Source organism: Etheostoma spectabile, chromosome 7 (assembly GCF_008692095.1).
Source record: "Etheostoma spectabile isolate EspeVRDwgs_2016 chromosome 7, UIUC_Espe_1.0, whole genome shotgun sequence".
Classification (NCBI taxonomy): domain Eukaryota; kingdom Metazoa; phylum Chordata; class Actinopteri; order Perciformes; family Percidae; genus Etheostoma; species Etheostoma spectabile.
Window position 1 is genome coordinate 12793985 of NC_045739.1, and position 17489 is coordinate 12811473.

Genomic DNA, 17489 nt, shown 5'->3' on the forward strand with positions numbered 1-17489 from the left:
TGCTATACATTACTTTGGTTATTTCAGTAAGTAAAATTATTTTAAAAGTCTTTTTCTGTGTCTACACCCATATCTGCATCAAAATTTAGTTTGGTGACAGCCAATCATGGGACACTTGTGCCAGATTTGTTTCATTCAAGTAAGTACAGTGGCTTATCAGAAAATTCTCACAAGTCAATCAATCTTGTATTCAAAAAAATAGACTGCTTCTTTGGCCTGTCGATGAACCATCCACTGTAAACATCCCCTCAGTGGTAGTGGGTTATAATTTATGAAACGTATACAGGCCCATTTCAGTGATTGTCCACCAGGTGGCCCTGTTGCTTTTAAACTGTGTGTGTGTGTAAGTAAGTGTAATTAATACCAGTTAAAAGTTTGTACACGTTTTCTTATTCACTCGAATGGGAAAGCATGTCCAAACTTTTGACTGGTACTGTATATAATTCTTAAGATTGAAATTCAAACCTGGTGTGGCAAACAGTTTACAGTTGTGCGAAACCAAGATGAAGTAACATAATATGAGGATATGAAATGAATGCAGAGTACAACACAATGGCTCTGTAAAGATCCCTATTTTGGTTAATTTGGTACCAGAGATATTCTGATTCAACTAGGTTGTAAGATTGGATTGCATTATGTAAAAACCCACTAAAGCACTACGTTCTCAACCAAAACTGAACGTGATAAATATCCCAAAGGCAATGCTTGTAGCTTTTGGCTAAGATTGAATTGTACAGGTTTTGCTGTGTCCTCTCTCTCTGTAAATCCTAGTCCTGTTCAAACTGTCCCAACTAACAGTACAAAGCAGCTCTAGTAAATGGAAATACTCAGAAATTTCTCACTATATGAAGCATACAGTTACAATTTTACTGAGTCTTAGATCAGTGATTTACAACTGACTATGTTTTTTCAGTTGAAATAGTGGATAGTTTTACCACTTCAGGCCTTTAACAGTTAATCTAGTCAAGAGGAGAAAAGGAGTTTGATTAAAATGCTCCTAAGTCTTTGACACATTCAACCTGTGATGAGACGTTGTAAGCAAATGCTGCTTCATGGGGTGCCCTGGAGGCCTAAGGGTTAAAATTTACTTCCCGCGGTTCACATGTGGCTAAGGACCTTGTTGCATGTAATTCACCATCTTTCTGTCCCCGTATTTCCTGGCTGTCACCTCTCTACATGTGGCTGTCTAATAGATGCATAATAAGACAAAAAAATAGAAGTATTTTAAGGGAATACTTGCACAACAAGTTGGAAACCAATGTCTGCTTGATTGAAACAAAATATAACACTTTGTTGTCAGAAGACAACACTTAGTTTTGAGTAGAGCGTTTTTTAAAAAACAAAGTCCTGTTACCCCCAATTTCCACCAGGTGCGGATCCGTTCCGGAATGGCGCCGGAGTCATATGGTTTCCATTAAAGTCAATGTGTGTATTTCCACTGACTGCGGAACGGCTGCGTCCCGACTCCGTCAGTGCTCCGGCGATTCGCAGCCCTCCGGAGCAGATACGCAGAGCTTCTATTTTTGCCGAACGCCGGAGGGAGTGGAGTGCGGGACAGGAAGTCAAGCACAGAAACAAAAAACATCCAGTTAATTTTCAAAATAAAATAGACCATGTTCAGTTCTCTGCACTACACCTTGAAAACACAGCACAGAGTGGTTTCCTCTCTATTCCTCTGGATGGAAACAAACTGTTGTTGTTTTTGTGATTCTATTACATACATGAATTGGCGAGATCTCGTGGGTCCTCGAGACTTCAGCTGTCAGTCTTGTCCGCAGCCGTTCCAAAACAAATCCGGACCTGGTGGGTGTTGACGGACGGCGGAGCGCAGAGCCGTTGCGCATCCGGTGGAAATTGGGGGTTAGCACTCTATACCAGCGGTGCGCACCAAAGGCTCTTCAGAGGAGTCTCAGATGTACTGTTCGCTGCTTTCACCCCCACAGCACTGAGGGACAATGTACCTGACAGGAGTGTGTCACAGCTGCTGTTAAACAGTTAACAAAGCCTCACCTCAGGGCACTTGTGCTGCAACAGCTTCTACCTTTTATTCAACCGTTCTGGGACGCCACCGTTTCCTCATTTGACTTCTCATGTCAGATCTTTGATCCTGAAGGGGAACACAGTAGAACAAACACTATAAACAAGGTCATTCATACTACATGTACTACATACACGTTAAAAACCAAAGACAGGCAGTGGGAGGCCCTCTACTAAAGGATTGCTACTGTTTTATTTGGATTCCTCCCATTGGTTGAGGAAAACAAAACATCTGTGTAGCTGTCTCTTCTCTAATGCGTAAACAAACCAAAGGACAGAACATTCTCTACTTTAAAAAAAAGTCTGATATTCTTAATGGCGCCTGATGGGCAATGCAGGTTGCGCTAGAGGCCATTGGAGCACAGTGAAGGTAGTGCAGGTGGACGGTGAGGCTGCTGATTCATCTGCAGACAAAGCAGGCAGCAAGGCGAGACCAGACAGTATTATGATGCTGCATAATAAAGCAGGAGGAAGACAGGACAACAAATGCTTATAGTTGTCCTCAAGACCAAACGTTCTCTAATGCCTGGACTTCTGACACACATCAAACCAAATAACCCGATATGGAATATATAAACTACATTTTAAAAGCTGCTTGAAAGATTGTTTGTTGCATGATTAATTAATGCATATTATTTAAAAATCATGCAATAGGATTTTTGTTTTAGATTCTGTCTCACAGTTGAAGTGTGCCTGTGGTAACAATTACAGACCTCTGCATGCTTTGTAAGTAGGAAAACCTGAACAATCAGCAGTGTATCAAATACTTGTTCTCCCCATAATATATTCTGTGGTTTACAACGGTTGTACAACAGCTAAACTATACTATGACTTTATACATTTTCTATTAAATGCTAGACTTTCCCTTTTTAAAAAAAAAAATATGACACTATACGATTAAGAAAGGAAAGGGGGAGAGGAATAACACAGCTATATAGAAATACTTCTATAAGGCATTTTAGGAGTTTTGTGCCACAAGCTATTACAAATTGCACATCAGCACCATCAACAGGCAGAACGTTCAAACTACCTACTAAACAGCCAGCATCAATACTAAGTGCAGGACACTTTTTATAACAAGGAAACCGTAAGAAAAATACTTATATCAATCTACATTGAGAGACGACAGGTGATTAAAAACTCAAAGCCTTTATTTTACACTGCAATACTAAAATATTTCAATACAGAAAGTGAATTCCTGCTGGCATGTTCAATCAGTTGTTAAAGTCCCTTTGAAGATCTTAGCTCAAACATTCCAACCACTTTACAATCAGGATAAACAAAAACACATCCTGCCTTATTGAAATGCTATTTGATGATCACATTAAAAAGAAACCCACCAGTTAATACTTTTATCAGTGACAGATACGAGGAAAAAGAAAACCATTCGCTGACAGAAATGCAAGTTTAACGTTAAAAGGCAGACCGTTTCACAAGTTTGTCAAAATAAGTATGACCGCTGCCAGGCTGCAGGTGTGACTTCTTTCCTAATTGTGACATTTGTAGGTATAAACAAATACCTCAGCCCAATTGAGTGTGGTCTGCTCTACATTTGACTATGGGATGGTCCAAGGTTTCTTGCTAGTGAGGTGAAGAAGATCCTTTTCAGAATTAAGGCAGTCGTGCAGCAATTCCATTGTTGGTTTGTGCCGGCCCACCCAACAATATCTTCAGCTTCTCCATAACTGACTGCAACCTGGATTCAGACGAAAACCTGGGCTGTCCATGTCCGAAGTCCCTATACATGTGAATTAAAGTGTTGGCAGTTCAATTAATGTTAAGTCAAAAATAAATCAATTGTCAAGAGTGTATTATACCTAGTCAAATTCAGTTTTATTTCAGACTTCCCTTTGATTCACAAAACATAGAAAATGCATTCGTAACCACTTCAAACACAAACTTTCAATGGGAACTTGTCAAACATTCACCACATCAACCTCAAACTTCAACACACTTTCAGTGTTTTTGCCCACACAGACTCCACCAGCACAAAGTCACATTTTCACACAGAGAGGGTGCTAAGGAGAAAAAAAATAAAAGCACACAACCAGACAAAGCATTCACATCAAATCAGACAGCAAGAGAAAGCTACGAAGAGGTACAAATATTCATAGCACTTGACATTTCACTGTGTTTTTAAAGAATTAAAGATAGAAACGATGAGGAAAAAGCAGAGAATGTCCTTGTGATGGTCATCAGGGACACACTCGTACTTGCTTCTTCCTCTCACACTCGCACAAAGCCACAGGTTCTTCTCAACTCTCGCAGGCATGTCTCTTTTTAAAAAAAAAAAAAAAAAAAAAAAAAAGACTAATCTGCACAAACAGTCCATCTCACACTTCTTTCATTTTTTTCTCCCGTTCGCCCACTCTCACTCGGCCCAACACCAATCCCACTCATTGATCTTGAAAAGCAACAAGAGCAGACAAGATTTCTATATCCATAAAAAGGGGAAAGGAAAAAAAGACAACACCCACCGTCTAACACAGTATATGCAGAGTGAAGCTGTGTTCTTTGATGGCAAAGCATTTACACATGGGAAGAGGGGAATTGATACTGAGATCTGTCGAACATTGCTGCCAATGAGGCGCTTCCTCCCGGGAAATTGGGAAAGAGTTGGTGAACTGCAGAAGAGACTTTCATGAAGGCGTTTCCAAAAGACGTCAAACAAAAACAAACAAAAAGATGCAATCAACTGCTTACAGACATATAATCATATCAAGCCCATTTTACAAGGGGATGAGGGGGCTCTTGAGATACTCGTGCATGTTTATAAATATTTATCTAGCATGCTCATCTCTAACATTTTTTTTCAAAAACCAAAAAAATGGAGTGTAGCAGTTTTCACTAAAACTAAACTTTTCACCCATTCAATGCATGAGTACATAATCAGTCACACGCAAGTATAAATCTTTCTCTTTAACAAAATAAAAAGGCAGTATATTTTTAATAATAGGAACATAAGATATAAGCAGTTCCCAGCTGTAGGTATACTTACCAGATTAGCCTAATAGCAACAGAAAAGCTGAACTCAAAACTATCTACACTCCCCAACTAGAAGGCTTAGACTCCATAGAGGTGCCAAAGCCGGAGGTGAAGCCACTACTGGAGGCGGTGTTAGCGCCTGCAGCCCAACCGAGGCTAGCTGAACTGGGGCTGCTGTAACTGGTGGTGCTGGAAGAGCTATAGGTCGGGTCTCGGGTTGTAGTGGGAGTGCCTGCCGTTGTGCTCATACCCTGCTGGTTTGCCAGCATGCCCATCATTCCCCAACTGCTCTGCAGCGCTGCCTGGGCAGCAGCCACCATGGCCGGGTTAAGGCCGAGAGCCCCAAAGTTAACCCCCCCGCTACCACTGCCTAGCCCACCACGATTACTGCCATAACCCTGACTGAACCCACCAGCCCCAAACCGCCCTCGATCCATCATTTGCCTACTATTATTGTGTTTGGGCTCAGCATTGGAGATGTGAACGCTGATGCCCTTGATGATCAAGTCCTCTCCACACAGGGCTTGGGCAACCTGAGAAAGAGGTGAAGAGCAGATTATAATTTAAGACATTTTTATGCTATCAATTTTAAATCTAACTGCCATTTATGGGGAATCTCACCTGGTCATCAGCAAACGTAACAAATGCAAATGCCCGGAATGGTTTGGGGATGAAGACATCAGTGACTTCGCCATACTGCATGAAGTACTGCCTCAGTTCATCGGTTGTCATGTCCTCTGTACAGCGGCCAACAAAGATTTTACGGCTCCTCATGGGCTCATCAGGAAACGCCTAAAACGACAGAGGCACAGCAATTAAGCAATCTACATGATGAATGAATTAGTTTAACCAAACATTTAATAAACATGTGCGACCTGCATTTAAAGTTGCAAAACTAGAGCAGATGTTTTGATCCATTGCAATTTAGTTAAGATCATTCCAAAACTTTTAAGTCAAATTAGGAGACAGACAGCAAAAAGTGCTGAAACAAATTTTCTATCTGTAGTTCCATCGCCCATAATAGTTCATGGTTGTTTGCATTTTGTCTTCGAGGTTGGACATAGTTTGTTGATGCAAACCTGTTAAGCATCCCTCCTTAAATAAATAAAAAAAAACTATTTGTGGAATGGTTCACACTATTCACAGTTTGTCCCCCCCCACCGTGTTGCTGAAATGTCAGCGGATATTTAGCCCAACTCGAGTAATGTTACTTTAATCATATGGTGAAATCCAGCCCCCTCTACGACTGACCTGGGCGGGTCTCAATCTACCTGGACGGGCGCCCAAGTAAAAGTTATGTATGGGAACACTGTATACTCTTTAAATGGTGCCCAAAATACCTTTGAGTTGGGAAGTTTGCAGTCACACCATCGTCCATCGATCATGTGTCTCTGAGCAATAACTTTGGTTTGTGTCTCATACTCAGTGAACCGGACAAACCCAAATCCTTTTGAGTTGCCGGTCTTTACATCTCTCTTGACCTGGAGAGAACACAGAGGACATGCGAGCTGTATTATGATTTTTAACTAAACCAGAAACTAGACAAAATAGTCTTATTACACTCTAAGCCTAACAAAGAAATGTTGAAAAAAATACTCAGTCAGACGAGATGTCAATACCTGCACCATAATGACCTCCCCAAAGGTAGTGAAATAATCTTTCAAGTCTTGTTCTGTTGTTTTCCACGGCAGCCCAAGGACAATGAGATCTGACGTCTTCTGAAAGCCCCTTTTTACTTTTACAGCTGAGGCAGCGTCTATTTCTTCCATCTTCCTTTTGTTATCTGTAGAGAGTAAATAAAGATAAAGTTACATGAAAATATCACATGTAAATATAAAAAAATAAGGTTGACCTGACCCTCTGAGCCCTTTACTGTCTGGTAGTGATGGCAACACACAAAGAATAAGATATAGTACACTTAACTAAAGTAGTGAACATCTCCACAGAAGCTCATCTGGTATTAGAACCACTTACTCCAAACCCATGCGCATTAATATGCTGCTGTAAGCTTTTACACAAGATTTGGAAATCTAACTGCAAAAGTGATGTGTTGGGGGTATACGGCCTTGCTCAATCCAGTTCACCCCAAAAAGGTTTGAGGGGCTGAGGTCCGTTGCAATCTGTGCAGGCCAGTCAAAATCATCCACACCAAACTCAAAAACCTTTTCTTTATGTACCTTGCCACAAAGATGGAAGAATGCTATTGTCAAAAAAAATAATTACATGATGGAGTATTAACAATTCTTAGTCTGAATCAGACCACAATTAGTTAAAATGAAGGCAGAGGTGCTGATTCCACTTTATTGTTGTGTTTTGGAGGCAACAGTTGTGGCGTTATTGTTGAACTGTATTACACTTTAACAGTTTTTTTATATTTTGACCATGGCAATTTTAGAACGATGACGTTACCCAGCCCTATGTACCTTTGATTATATACAATAATAAAGGGTAAGCCCAAGTCATTTACACCTCACCTTTGGGGTAATTAACGACATAGACCAAGCTTCCCCAGTCGTTCTCTGGTGCATGCAGGACACCCTCCACCAACCGGACTCCCCTCATGCACTGGGACTCTGGGTTCCTGTACCGCAGCCCGCACGCCCCTGGAAACTGTGCTGCTACCGATGACAGCAAAATAGTCCCATCGTCCTCTGAAGGGATCTCCATGGGCTCTTCGTTTTCATCCTCAGCCACACGAATGTACAACTCTGACATGGTGTCTAAATGGCTGAGCGCTGGTTTGAGTGGAAGCAGCAGATGATGCACACGAGTTTGTAGCGTCGACCGTCGCTGAAGTTGACTTAAGTGGGTGACGCAACTGAAATGCAAGAGCAGTCAAACGCAGACAAACTGTGTGAAACGCTAACACTCACTCAACAACTCTCTAACATTCAATAGCTTGCAGCTATAAATATTGTATATGTGTTCTTCTCGGCTCACACCACGCGTAGCTAAACAAGTTAGCCAGCTAACGTTAGCTAACAAGCTAGCAAACTCAAGACGGCTTGGAAAATGAATGACCATCCAGTTTCGCGCTCGTTTTCCCCTAACAAACACACGAGCCCTCCTTTTGTCTACGAGCGTGTGGCCGAAAATCAAACGCAAATAACAATAACGACAATGTACCTTTTATGTAAGATTTAAGTACGAAATCGTAAAACCGCAGAGAATATTTGCAACAGAACACGGCTAACCTCTGTAACCTCGAGCTAGCTAACAAAATGGCTGCGTACTTTCTACGTACTTTGCCGAGATGACATCACCCATTTGGGAAGGCTCACTGTTAGTTTTTTGTAGGGACGGCAAAAAGTAAAATTAAAAACATTTAGTTAATAGTTAGACTTCACGCCAACAGTCTTCGGTTACCTTTTTACAAACTTCACCAACATGTTAAGTAGTTAACTTTATTAACTGCGTCGTGTTTCATAACTTGCAATGGGCAAAGTTTAAAGATCGAAATTTACCCTTTGAAGTCTAGCCATAACGATTCACATTAAGAGCTCAAACAAAGGGTGCGCACTGAGAAAGAGGAATATAATTTATTTAATACCATGCCACCATAAGAATTGAGAAAGGTTTTGGCTTTTTGGTTTAGGCTACATTTTTAATACGCTATATTTGCCAAAAACTGGATATTAAGGGTTTAATTTACAATACATCATCATAGACATTTATATATATGTGTCTATTATATATATATATATATATATATATATATATATATATATATATATATATATATATATATATATATATATATATATATATATATGTCTATGATAGATCATCATCCGAAATTCTTTAGTGACAAATAAGAGGCTCTACAATTGCCTTAAACACTGGAGACAGTGATCATTCTTTGGGACTTTTATGTCACTTACCTTTAACACGCCAAAGCAAACACAGCTGTGTTTTTTCCCCTTCCCAGTGACATCAGCCCACTTGCCTACAAATAGGCGAGGGTGAGACTTCCCATTCAAGTTTTTATCAGTGGAAGTGACATGGATCACATACAATTTGGCATCCGTCTTAGAACTATGTGAGTAGCATAAGGCCGCACAAAATTGACTTGAACTATTCACCATTTTCAAAATGTATGCTCAATTCTATACCTTATTTTTTTCTGCAGTGTTTTACAATGCTTTATCATGAGGACTGTGCTTTCCATTCAGGAAAGAGAATGGATTGATACCCCAACAGCAAGATTGACAGGTAAACATTTTTTTCTGTGATGAAAAAGAAATGTTAATGAAGCTTATACAGAGTTCCTAAGAAATAAATTGCATTTATACAGAAGGAGATGTGGCATGTTTTTCTGAATACATGGAGATGTGGATACACAGTGCAAGCATTGAAGGGTTGGGACTCTGGCTGTCTGGGGCCTTACAGATCCAAGGTAATCCTTACTGGCACAATAAGCGACAACATATTCACATAAATATAAGATAATATGCCTCTGACTTACTTCTTTTTATTCCCACAAGTCAACCTTTCTTCTCTGGATCACCTAAATCTCCAGCTGTCTGACTGTGGATTCGCATTGCACAAAGAGGCTGACAAGAACTTTATTTTTAGAGTCCGTTACACTGGATGTTTTGTCCAGCAACAGGTATGTCACTCTGTTAAGAAATATATAATGCACGTACAAAACTCTGACATCTGACCTTTGGAGATAGGCCTGGTGGTAATTCTCTGGCTGCGTGTTAATCTTTCAGCGTGGCTACCATGTCCTGACACTGAATTTGGTGAAGAGGATAAAGCGATTCAGAGGCAGACCTCATAGTTTCATAATGAAGTGTCCCCTTGTTTCTGTACTGCCCAGCAGAGAGCAAATCCAATGTGACCCGGAGTACATTCAGGTAACTGCTGACTGGAGTTTTTTGTAACTTTTCACTTTTTTTTTTTGTTTTGTTAGTATTTTGCTTTGCTGTTCTGATAAGATTCGTATGTGTCTGTAGGTGACCAGACAAGTCCCGTTTGACATTTGGGACAACGAGGTAGACATTGAAATCAATCCTATGATGAAATCAGCTCTTTAAAATATGATGGCTTTATTAACGGCATTATTCAATTATTAATTAACACATATTTTTGCAAATATGTTTGGATGAAAGAAAGAAAACAGGCCGAGTGGATCTGTCTGACTGTCAGACTGTTTTTTTTTTGTGTTTGCATGTTTGGTTATGCATTACAGCTGCAGTGGTCACTTTCTCTGAGTAATTACCTCATTGTAGCTCTGGAGGATGCCAGCCTGATTCAGATGAATATTGACATTAACGGACCAGACATTACAGTTCAAGGCAGGAGAAGGGAGGTCATGAGCCCTGTCAAAGTAAGAGTATTTACACAGCATTCTGCCACCTAGTGACCAATGGCAATATTACAACTAAAATGTCCTTCTTTACTGTATTTTTTGGATGTCTTTGGTCAACACAGGTAATGGAAAGTGAAGGGGAATTCTTGGCCTTGAAGCTGGTCAGTGGTCAGTTTGCCTACAGTATGGAAGCTACGTGTCCAAAAGGTGGGTAGCAAGCCGAGAATTCATACTGGAAGTTATTTATATACTGTCTGTCCAACTTGTTCTCATTCCCAACTTGTAAAATACTTACGCTTGGTCAGTGGCGTTCATTTTTAGATCAAAATCACCCTAGCATCTGTATGGAACACACCGGGCATAGCAACACCTCGACCGCGGTAATTGGTTGGGGTGGTGGATGGGTCAGGACACCCAAGAGACCGGGGTTCAGGTCCCAATCTTCCCGTATTTTACCAAAACGTACGTTTTGTAACCCAACCCTGATCTTTTCTTAAACCTAACTTAAACATGTCAGTTAAACGTAGGCCTACGCCCCTGAACCAGAGAAAGTTTGTATTCACTTTTTGGACTTTTGAAATGTTGCACACTTTTACCTCTTTAATCTCTTAAAAGATATACAAAAGAAACGAGAAGTTAAGGTCCCAACTATAAACTGTTTTGTAAGCTGGTTGTGCTTATTTTGTTTAATCTGATAAGTAGCCTAGCAAGTAAGTCTATCAAATAAATGTGGAGTAAAAAGTACCACATTTCCATCTGAAATGTAGTGAAGTAGAAGATTGACGTAGCATAAAATGGAAATACTTACATACAGTACAAGTACCTCAAAAAATGTACTTGAGTATTTCCACAAATTATTGCAGTAACATTTTATCCCTGATTTAAATTTCAGTGACCACGTTCACACCAGAGGAGACTGTGCTGCACATTTTTAAACGCCGTATGGGTTTGACCAAGAGAGGCAGCGCTGAAGACGAAGCACTGACAGTCAGTAATGTGTCGGTGAACCAGACAGATAATTTCACTGTGCATGAGACGAGTGAATTTGTGACCCTGACCATTCCTACAGCCCAGATACTCCAGACCAAGGTTTGTGCTGAAACAACAGTTGATTATCATAGTGGTAATTGTGTTTCTGACATTTCTTAAAATGTAGGTAATGTGTGCCTTTTCCCATAAAGGATTAATTACAGTGTAAAACATCTAAACTAGAATGTTTCACAGACCTGCACAGACAGCAAACAACTCCTACAGCTGTTCTGTAGGGTGGATGTTGTGCTCACCTTCAGAGAGACAAATCACAAAATGCACTGGACCATGGAGAACGCACTGCCATGCACAGGTGAGTATGCTGCTGATGAACACAGTAAAACTAAAGTGGTGATTAATTATTGGATGATATTTTGACCACTAGCCATTGAAAGGCTTTTACTGTAGTCCCACCGGGCACTTACTTTTGTTTGTTGCTCAGTCAATTAATCATGTAACTTTATGTTGCACCTTTCATATTTAAAGTGACATAGAAGTTAAAGCAACAGTGACTTATGGAAAACAAAATAAGACCAACTAACCTCTTACCAAACACGATTAAAAAAAAATCTAACAGCAAAACAACAGAGAGAAATTAAACTTTAAAATAAAATGATAATATAAACACATATTTATATAGTATGAGTACCGAAGTACTAACTGAGCACTTAAACCTAAAATAGAGGAGAAGAGAATCTTATTGATATTAATCTATTTTCAGCTTTCAGTCTGGCTTCTTTTCTATGTTTGCATATAAACAACTGACCCGATCAACTAGTATCTAATTCAGCTTTACTGGTAGTTTTGTTATAAACCTTATAACAACACTTACAAAACATAAGGACCTCTATTTGATAACTTGCAATCTCATTATGGACCTCACCATTATTTAAAAAACCTTCATGCACTTAGGATTCCAACAGTCGTAATAATATAAAAATGTTAACCTCTTTGAGTTAACGATCTCCTCTATACATGCTTATAAGGAACAGTGTGTAGTATTTATTGGCATCTAGCAATGAGGTTACAGATTGCAACCAACTGAAAAACCCTCCCCTCACTCCTCCCTTTCCAAGCGTGTAGTACAACCTATGGGCGCTTATCAGGTAACGTAAAAACAGGAAGGCCCTCTCTCGAGCCAGTGTTTGGTGTAAAAACATGGCGGTACAGTATGGCGGGCTCCTTGTGCTCCCTATGTAGATACAAATGGCACATTCTAAGCTAACGAAAACACCATAATTCTTTTTTTTTTGGGTGATTATACACTAATAAAAACATAATTATGCATATTATATCCAATATATTTCCTTAAATCCTATACACTGGTCCTCTAAGACGTCTACAAATATAAATTAATTAATAATTTGTGTCTGATATGATTTTTCCAAATAAAAGTTTAGCTACATTGTTGCAGTGATTGGCAAGATCAATGAGGGCTCTCCTCTGGAGTGCACATCTGGCCCATTCATGCCTTCACAGTGGTTACCCACATGAACAACAAGTGGTGGAAACGATGTCTCTCTGACTTAGCTTAGGGAATCCTATTAATAATGTGTTATATTACTTTGTTACTGCTAAAAGTAATATATTACTGTAATGCTCAACACTGGTGTTTAAAATTACATCTACCCTCTCCCCAATAAATATGCAAATATGGTTAATTTAAAGGTTTAACTGCTGGACACAAGATGTCTCCTACTTCACTAAAAGGTCCAAGTTGTGATGTCACAAAGTCCTGCTCGTACGTCCACGTGTTAAAATCTCATTTAAGATGAACAGAAGCTTTCCCCCTTCAGCAGGTGAATGTGAAAACAGTCTTTTGTACCAAGTTCTAAATCATCCTGCGGTGTATTGCAAACATCCAAGAGAGGTACAAATAATGAAAATATTTTTTTTGAGTGGAGGGGGCCAGCTGGTCAAGTTGGTAAAATAATAATAATAATACAGCATACATAATTCACTAGTTAATAGATTTACTGCAGGGAAGTGGAAATAGAGTGTTATGGAGAAAATTTGTAAAATTGTGCAAATAATCCTAACCCAATAGGATAATGCTAAAAAGCTATTAATGAGTCATTATTAGAAAGGATCATAAATATTGCTAATGGATATGAACTAATTAGTGTTGGGAGTAACGCGTTACAAAAGTAACGTAACTAGTAGTGTATTCCTTTTTGCTGTAACGCAGTAATATAACGCATAACTAATTACATTTCTGTAATATTATACTCGTTACAATCTCAGTAATACAAGTTATAACGCATTTTAACGCAACATTTAGTGGGGTTTTGTTTCTTTAAGAATTCACCAACACCATTAAACATTCTTCACAGGAAAAAAAGCGGTGAGTAGCCTATTATTTCCTATTGCTGTATTCGATAGTTGAGATAACAGAGGCATATACATTTGCGAAATGGATATTATTTTCAGGAGTTATTACGCTGAATTGAAGCGAGGTGCTGTCCCGTCTCTGTCCCCGTGGTCAGAGCCAGAGACGGAACGGACAACATCTGTGTCCCAACAGGTGACGGTCAGCCCGGACAGCAGTGTGTCCGAGCTGCTGGCAGATAGAAACATGTCGGGAATAATGTTGAAGCTTGCTGCACATGATATCATTTTATCAGCCGTGGAGAGTAACCATGCCTGTAGTGGAATGGCTTTGAATGACGACCGTGTCTTTTACTGTGACTCTTTGTTCAATATGTTGCAGTTTTACAAACTAGAAAGTGGGCAACTTAAGCTTGACGAACAAGTTTTGCATCTAGCGTCTCTCACGTTCATCTCAGTAAGCTAGCAAGAGTACACAACAGAAAACTTCCGTGTAAGTTGCTTCAAAATAAAAGCACTTCCTGTGACGGTTCGCAGTAAAACTAAATTCCTGTTAAACAAATAAGGTTATCTACCTTTTCACATATCAGCTGTAAATCAAGTACTGTAAATAATGTAAATAGTGAGTTTTAATCACACTATAATTGACCATTTCCTTTAGACAACCTTAGTTTTAAACTAAACCAAATTAATTTCTTATTCAAGTGCTTTACAAACATTTTACAACAACGCCGTACTTCAATACAACTGTATGGTAGTTTTTATTGAGTATTTTCCTTTTCTCCTACTTGCCTATTGTACGTTTTAATTATCTATTTGTATAGCTTTACTTTGCATATTCATATACATTTTACAAAGTATTATGAATAATCTATGATGTGTTAAAGTGGATAAAGAGGAGACTTTATTTATCTGGTAGGGAAATTCACACGCTAGCTGCCAAGTCAAACTTCCGGTGTTATTTTGGTGAAAGTAACTCAAAACTAATGCAAAAGTAGTGTAACGCATTACAATTTAGAGACAGTAATATTGTAATATAACTAATTTCTCAAAATTGACAGTAACTAGTAATCTATAATATATTACATTTTGGTAGTAACTTGCCCAACACTGGAACTAATACCATTGTTACTAAAATTATGCAATCCACAGCCAGGCCTGCTGAGTCAGAAATCACATCCTCTCCTGGTCCAAACACCACAACCCCGTTCACGTTCAACTTTGAACACGAAAGTTCAACTACAGAACAGCCGCTGCTGGACCGTCTAAATGAGAGACCATTTGAAGAGATGACTGCAGAGCTTTTCACAACCATTTCACCTCACACACAGACGGAGGCTCGCAGCTTTAATTTCCACACTGATGAGATGTCAAAGAGTCAGAGTGGAAATTTGTCTTCTGGTTTTGACAGAGACGCCATTACTTCCAATAATGCCACTGAAATAAGCTTTTTTGATTTTATAAATGTGACCAATCATACTTTAGCAGAGTCAGATTTCCTTGAGTCATCAGCCACAGCTGAACCATCAGAAACATCTGTCCTCACCAGTGGGAATAAAGAGCAGCAAAAGCAGAGAAGACTGAAGTGGATCTGGGAGGACTAAAAACCTGACAGAAACAGCATTATCCAGTGCACCGATTCTGGTAGCAGGTGTCAGACTTAGCAAATTTCAACCTAATTCATACAGTGAATTATGTTGTCAAATTCAATAACCATGTTTTCCATCCCAAAAAATGTGCATGAATTTTAAAATGAAATGTCCCTATTAAGTCATGCTAGACTTCAAAGACTGTTTCAATTAGTGATAACACCAATTAGTGATTCACTTCTTTTGCTTTAATTCTCATTGGTGCCACATACTGCACATCTGTTTGCAGTCTTAAAAGGTGATGCTGTGGTCAGTCAGCGCTGTGAAGGTTGATTATACAAGCAGAAATACAGCCGGACCTCTGCCAGCCGTTGCCTGAGGGGGGACAATATCCAGACGTAGACAAGGCAGGCGTTAAATAAACATGTCTCTAACAGGCTGACGTAGAGAAGACCCTGCAGCTGGTAAAGCTGATGCTGCCTTCCAGAGAAGTTTTATGTTAACTCATAATAAAGACTTGGTTTTTAATGCCACAGACTATGTACTTGTCAATGACTCTCTTTAAGAAGTTTTATGTTTCTTAGGGTGAAATAGACACTTTACAAATGTGCTTTTTTCTTCTGTTAAAAATAAACCAATCAATTATCTGACTCTAAACATTCAGCTGTGTGTCGCTGATGTACCTTTGCTGCAGTATACAGAACACACAGGAGAGGGCACTGTTGCATGTGTTGTCAGAAAAATCTCTCAATGGGCCGGCAGCATGCCTGCAGATGCTTTTTCAAATTTTTATTAATCAGTTTTACATATACATTTTTATTTTATTTTATAGTCTTATGTCGGCAGACAGTTAAGCTGGATATATACGAGTCATGACTTACTAATGAGCAATTTAAAATGTAGTAGAAAGGGACTTTTACTTTCATTAAATAACACAAAGAAAATCTTTGCCAGTGTAGTTAATTAGTTGCTTTGAATATTACTACCTTATATGTGTTACACACCAAATCACAGAAATTAGTCAGATGCTTTTGACAAAAATGACAAAAGAGAACTTTTGTTCCCACCCTTTTTTTCATCTTTGTTATTGTGACCTCCTGGTATGCACCAAAGCGTCTGTAAATGATAACAGTGCAGTGTTACGCAGTTACATGCATCATATACAATGGTCTGTGGGGCAGAAAATCTAAACTTCCTTGTGCCTTTGGTCCCCATCTGCTCAGTGAACTTATGAGCAGGAAATGGAATGAGTGGTGCAAAAAGCAAGCCAACATCCCCGGTTCTTTCATGTGGCTTCTCTCGGTCATTACCCTATTTGTACCGACTGTTAACTGTCTTTACAAAGTTAAAAATCTCTTTCATGTTTCACTGTTTCTTTTTAGTTTTAATTTCAGTCAGAGCATATGGTTTGCACATCTGGGAGATGCTAAGCATGGTGGCACCCAACCTCTACACACACTGCTTCTGTGAAGTGATCCATATATGGTCTTCATTGTTATTGCTCATAATCACTCATCATCATTATAAACAAGCCCTGTCTTGATTGGCCGCTTTGAGTTTGCTGTATAAAGATACTCAATAATGTGCGTATTCAGAATTTCAAACAAACATAAGACCTTTGGGGAAAGTGAAAACATTTGCTGGTTTTATTGAGAGATGAAGCAACTTTCTTCACTCTACCAGTAGCAATATTAAGTTGCCACCTTTGGTTATCCCAGTCTCCTTACACGAACAGTTGTGCATGGGTCACATCCTTTTTTGAAACAAGGAACACTGTGGAAACATTTACAGTAAGTTATTACGTGGCTTAAAGGTTTCTTCTGATTAGATTTTTCTTATCTGCAGAAATCACCTATAAAGCGGCAAAAATTAACTATTTCTAATTAAATAATCAGACTTCCCAAAGTAGTCAACAAACTGTGCAGCTTTTGCTATGTGACCACAAACAAGCAATTAGATCAGAATGTTTGAAAATGCATCTCATCCCAGTTTATTTGAGAATAACCACATTTGATCCTACATAATAGAAAGAGAGTGTCATTAACTGACTGGTAATTTAATGACACCAACATGAAGTCAAAAATACTATTGTGGACAACTTTGGGTCATTAAATGCCACTTCAGCATCCTCTGCTCTCCAGCTACCAGCTCTCACCACCACATTTTGGTGAGGCAGATGGGATTTCATGCCACTGGAGAGAAGCCGG

The 17489-nt window shown here is 39.2% G+C and overlaps 2 protein-coding genes across 5 annotated transcripts; one reads left to right on the forward strand and one right to left on the reverse strand.

Annotated features, from left to right (window-relative positions):
- Positions 1-3170: 3170 nt before the first annotated feature.
- tardbpa (TAR DNA binding protein a) lies at positions 3171-8261 on the reverse strand. Of its 4 annotated transcripts, none has more exons than XR_004332810.1 (7): positions 7497-8259; positions 6642-6805; positions 6363-6503; positions 5644-5814; positions 5471-5555; positions 4515-4661; positions 3171-3775 (listed from the first exon to the last, which is right to left on the reverse strand). XR_004332810.1 is itself a non-coding variant. In XM_032521540.1 (6 exons), the coding sequence occupies exons 1-6, from the start codon at positions 7735-7737 to the stop codon at positions 4567-4569; spliced, it is 933 nt and encodes a 310-aa protein (XP_032377431.1). In that variant the 5' UTR covers positions 7738-8259; the 3' UTR covers positions 3847-4566. The 4 variants fall into 4 exon arrangements, 2 of the variants coding, with proteins under 2 accessions (XP_032377431.1, XP_032377430.1); XR_004332808.1 differs by having other exon boundaries at positions 5435-5555; XM_032521540.1 differs by lacking the exon at positions 3171-3775 and having other exon boundaries at positions 3847-4661; positions 5435-5555.
- Positions 8262-8993: 732 nt separating this feature from the next.
- Positions 8994-15499, forward strand: ciroz (ciliated left-right organizer protein containing ZP-N domains). Its single transcript, XM_032521536.1, has 11 exons — positions 8994-9061; positions 9152-9234; positions 9317-9418; positions 9507-9631; positions 9738-9881; positions 9981-10019; positions 10217-10354; positions 10459-10543; positions 11229-11425; positions 11561-11678; positions 14846-15499. The coding sequence occupies exons 1-11, from the start codon at positions 9024-9026 to the stop codon at positions 15295-15297; spliced, it is 1521 nt and encodes a 506-aa protein (XP_032377427.1). The 5' UTR covers positions 8994-9023; the 3' UTR covers positions 15298-15499.
- The last annotated feature ends 1990 nt before the right edge of the window (positions 15500-17489 follow it).

Bases quoted from the DNA above. Each gene is read 5' to 3' on its own strand.
- tardbpa (XM_032521539.1), bottom strand. From the start codon at position 7,737: ATGTCAGAGTTGTACATTCGTGTGGCTGAGGATGAAAACGAAGAGCCC. The intron at 5,815-6,362 runs GTATTTTGGGCA...CTGTCGTTTTAG, and splicing joins GCAAACTTCCCAACTCAAAG to GCGTTTCCTGATGAGCCCAT. The intron at 5,556-5,643 runs GTGAGATTCCCC...CCTCTTTCTCAG, and splicing joins TTACGTTTGCTGATGACCAG to GTTGCCCAAGCCCTGTGTGG.
- ciroz (XM_032521536.1), top strand. From the start codon at position 9,024: ATGGATCACATACAATTTGGCATCCGTCTTAGAACTAT. The intron at 10,020-10,216 runs GTAGACATTGAA...TATGCATTACAG, and splicing joins TTGACATTTGGGACAACGAG to CTGCAGTGGTCACTTTCTCT. The intron at 11,679-14,845 runs GTGAGTATGCTG...TGCAATCCACAG, and splicing joins GAACGCACTGCCATGCACAG to CCAGGCCTGCTGAGTCAGAA.